Genomic DNA, 3,328 nt, shown 5'->3' on the forward strand with positions numbered 1-3,328 from the left:
GGAGCCCTGGTGGCGCAGTTGTTAAGAGCTATGGCTGCTAACCAAAAGGCCGGCAGTTCAAATCCACCAGCCAGTCATTGGAAACGCTATGGGGCAGTTCTACTGTGTTCTATAGAGTCGCTATGAGTCGGAATTGACTGGATGGCAATGGGTGGTATATAGATGTTAAAACTTATCAAAGTGTGCTTTCAATACGTACAGTTTGGTAGATGTCAATTATATCTCAATAGAGCTGTTCAAAATATTTAAGAAGATATATATTTGTTTGTAGGGAGATTGTGCTTCTGTCCCCCTCCTACAAATCCCACACATTACAGTGGCAAAGTTCACAAAACCTACCTGGTCAAGAAACAGAAGATTGAGATTCTGGGGCAGCAGGTGATGCTGCAACAGGTGTGGCTCCGGCAGGCTCATTGATCACAGGCTCAGCTACTGCAGGATTGCTTGCAGCAGGCTCACTGATCACAGGCTCAGCTACTGCAGGATTGCCTGCAGCAGGCTCATTGATCACTGGCTCGGCTACTGCAGGATTGCCTGCAGCAGGCTCATTGATCACGGGCTCAGCTACTGCAGGATTGCCTGCAGCAGGCTCAACTGAAGGAGGCTGGGCAGCAGATGCTGCAGATGCTTCAGGATTACTTGAGGGAGGGACAGAGGAGGAAGGCCCAGCAGGTGGAGGGGGAGGAGGGATAAACCAAGTAGCTGGGGGAAAATTAGGGTTGGGATAGAAAGCAGGGACCCTAGGAGCAGTGAGAACCCAGGGAAAAGGAGGTGCCAGTTCTCTGGGGTTAGGAAATTCAAGGTAGATGGGGACATTGTTCTGTGGGGGATAGTAAGAAGAAGGGATATAATTGACTGGTGGGCGATAGGGACTATTCAGAGAAGGATTAAGTGGGTAAAAATGATTGCCATTGTAATCCTAAAGGAGAAGAAAAGAAGTCAATTAAAGCTGATTGTTTATATTTAGTCTACTTATATATTACTCATGTTATTACTGTGATTACACACAATAAGTGATGATAATATTTTTTTAATTCCAGTTTAGTCCTGTTCGAAGGCTAATGTGCTTCCATACTTTTTGAAACTAATAATTTCTTAAGAAAATTGAATAAACCCCAAATTAGAGGGAAATATTTTATGTTTAGGTAAATAGCATGTTGGAGTCTGCAGAATATGCCAGCCTAGGCCACGGCAAATATGGAAGAAAAGAGAGTGCACAGTACAGGATCGATGCTTCCAAGACTTCTCCTGGGCAGCACCCTTCCCCCATTGCCCTCAGTGTCCTCAGGGTCTCTAAAGTGCCCCCAGTAAAGCATATACTTAGTTATTTCTCTTCCAAGTGTCCCAAGTTCCAGATTTGTCCTTCTGAACTGCTCCCCACACTTCATCAAATCTTCCACTCCTTCAAGGCCATACATCTTAAATTATTATTAAGAGGGAAAGCAGAGTGGAGGTGGATGACTGACTACTGGCTTTCGTATTTGGTTTTCTTTGTGATATTTGTGGTTTAAATGAGTAGCTTATTAAAGTAACGGTTGCATTTACTATCAACTTTCAAATGATGTCTTTTAATAGAAGGACCCCCAAATTTTCCTCCAATTGTTCCAGGTTTGGCCCTTACATGTATGTAAGACTGTAAGGGAGCTTCAAGGTCATAATTTACAGAAAATTCATATTTCTTAGTCTTACATACATGAATAGTTTTATCTCCTATCATAAATTTGTTGGTTTTCATTTGCAGGCCATTTATGGTTTATATCTCAGGACGCTAGATTATTTGATTTGTTGCATAGTTCAATTATAATTAAAGGAATTTTAAATTTCAATAATATAAATATCATCTTAAAATATTATAAGTTATATTTAATATTTCCAGAGTCCCTGGGTAGTGCAAATGGTTAGAATGCTCAACTGCTAACTGAAAGGCTGGAAGTTCAATTCCACCCAGAGATGCCTCAGAAGAAAGTGCTGGCTATCTACTTCCAAAAGATCACGGTCATTGAAAACCCTGTGGAGCACAGTTCTACTCTTACACATATACGGTTGCCATGGGTTGGAATCAACTCCATGACGACTGGTTTGGTTTGGTTTTGGTAGTGCAAACTTAATGTGCTTGGTTGCTAGCTGATAGGTTGGAGATCCCAGTCTACCCAGAGGAGCCTAGGAAGAAAGACCTGATGATCTACTTCTGAAAAATTAGCCATTGAGAACCCTGTGGAGCACAGTTCTACTCTGATACACATGGGGTCATCACGCGTCAGAATCACTGATAGTAACTTTTAAAATTATTACTATGTTCACCAGTTAACTGGCGAATGGAGTTGTTTTCTTTACACGTGTTCCAAGTTAATTTATCAATAAACAAGAAAAACCAAACCCACTGCCATCGAGTTGATTCCAACTCAGTGACACTATAGGACAGAGTAGAACTGCCCCACAGGGCTTCCAAGGAGCAGCTGGTGGATTTGAACTGCTGACCTTTTGATTAGCAGCCAAATGCTTACCCACTGCACCACCACGGTTCCCTATTAATAATAGACGCCATTTATAAACATAGACCCACTTTTTGCATTTATTAGGAAAGATTGCCTTCTTAATCAATACTTTTCCATGATGTAGCACTTCGTTTATAAGATTAAATTTTATTTTAAACTGCTTAATCTAACATGTAGGCAAGATATCAGTCTGGGCAAGACTGGGAAAGATATCAGTATTAATGAAAAAACTAAAGAATTTATAAATATAAATATCCTTTGCTTATACATGCATATTTAAATGGACTTATCACAGCAAGAGGACATGTTCCTCAATTATTTTCCTAGCTTTTCAAAGAAACACATAATAATATTGAATTATTTTATGTTATTGGAGAAATACTATTTTAAATAGAAAACCAATAATGTGAAAGTAGATTTCAACATCTTAAAATATAAGTATAAAGAAAAATGAATATATTTTACCTCTTCACTGGATGAGAAAAGTTTCTAAAACAATAAAGAAAAACAATATTGCTTTTAGATTTTACATCACTGAAAAACATCTGTATCTCTGTTTACATCTAGTGTGAATAGAACTAAAAAAATTCTGAGTAACTTGGAATTTTCTTTCTTAAACAATGTAGTTATTTTCCTTGTTCTCAGGTTTTATGTGACTATGTTTTAATTCATAAAAATTTTATCACAGCATGAAGGGAAAATCTGGCATACCAAAAACTTTATTACACTATAAGGAAAGTGCACTTAATTAATGCTTCTACTCATTGAAAAGGAATAAAGATTTTATAAAAATATTTAACACAAATATAATTATATTCCATAAGTAATTTTCT

The 3,328-nt window shown here is 38.2% G+C and overlaps 1 protein-coding gene across 1 annotated transcript in view; it reads right to left on the reverse strand.

Annotated features, from left to right (window-relative positions):
* Positions 1–343: 343 nt before the first annotated feature.
* Positions 344–3,328, reverse strand: part of PRR27 (proline rich 27) — a 4,671-nt gene continuing 1,686 nt past the window's right edge. The window contains exons 3-4 of the mRNA XM_012557548.1: positions 2,961–2,984; positions 344–919 (exon numbers count right to left, since the gene is read on the reverse strand). Coding sequence (XP_012413002.1) covers positions 344–919; positions 2,961–2,984 — 600 coding nt within the window. The remainder of the gene's footprint in view (positions 920–2,960; positions 2,985–3,328) is intronic.

The sequence above is a fragment of the Trichechus manatus genome, unplaced genomic scaffold (assembly GCF_000243295.1).
Source record: "Trichechus manatus latirostris isolate Lorelei unplaced genomic scaffold, TriManLat1.0 scaffold00108, whole genome shotgun sequence".
Taxonomy (NCBI): domain Eukaryota; kingdom Metazoa; phylum Chordata; class Mammalia; order Sirenia; family Trichechidae; genus Trichechus; species Trichechus manatus.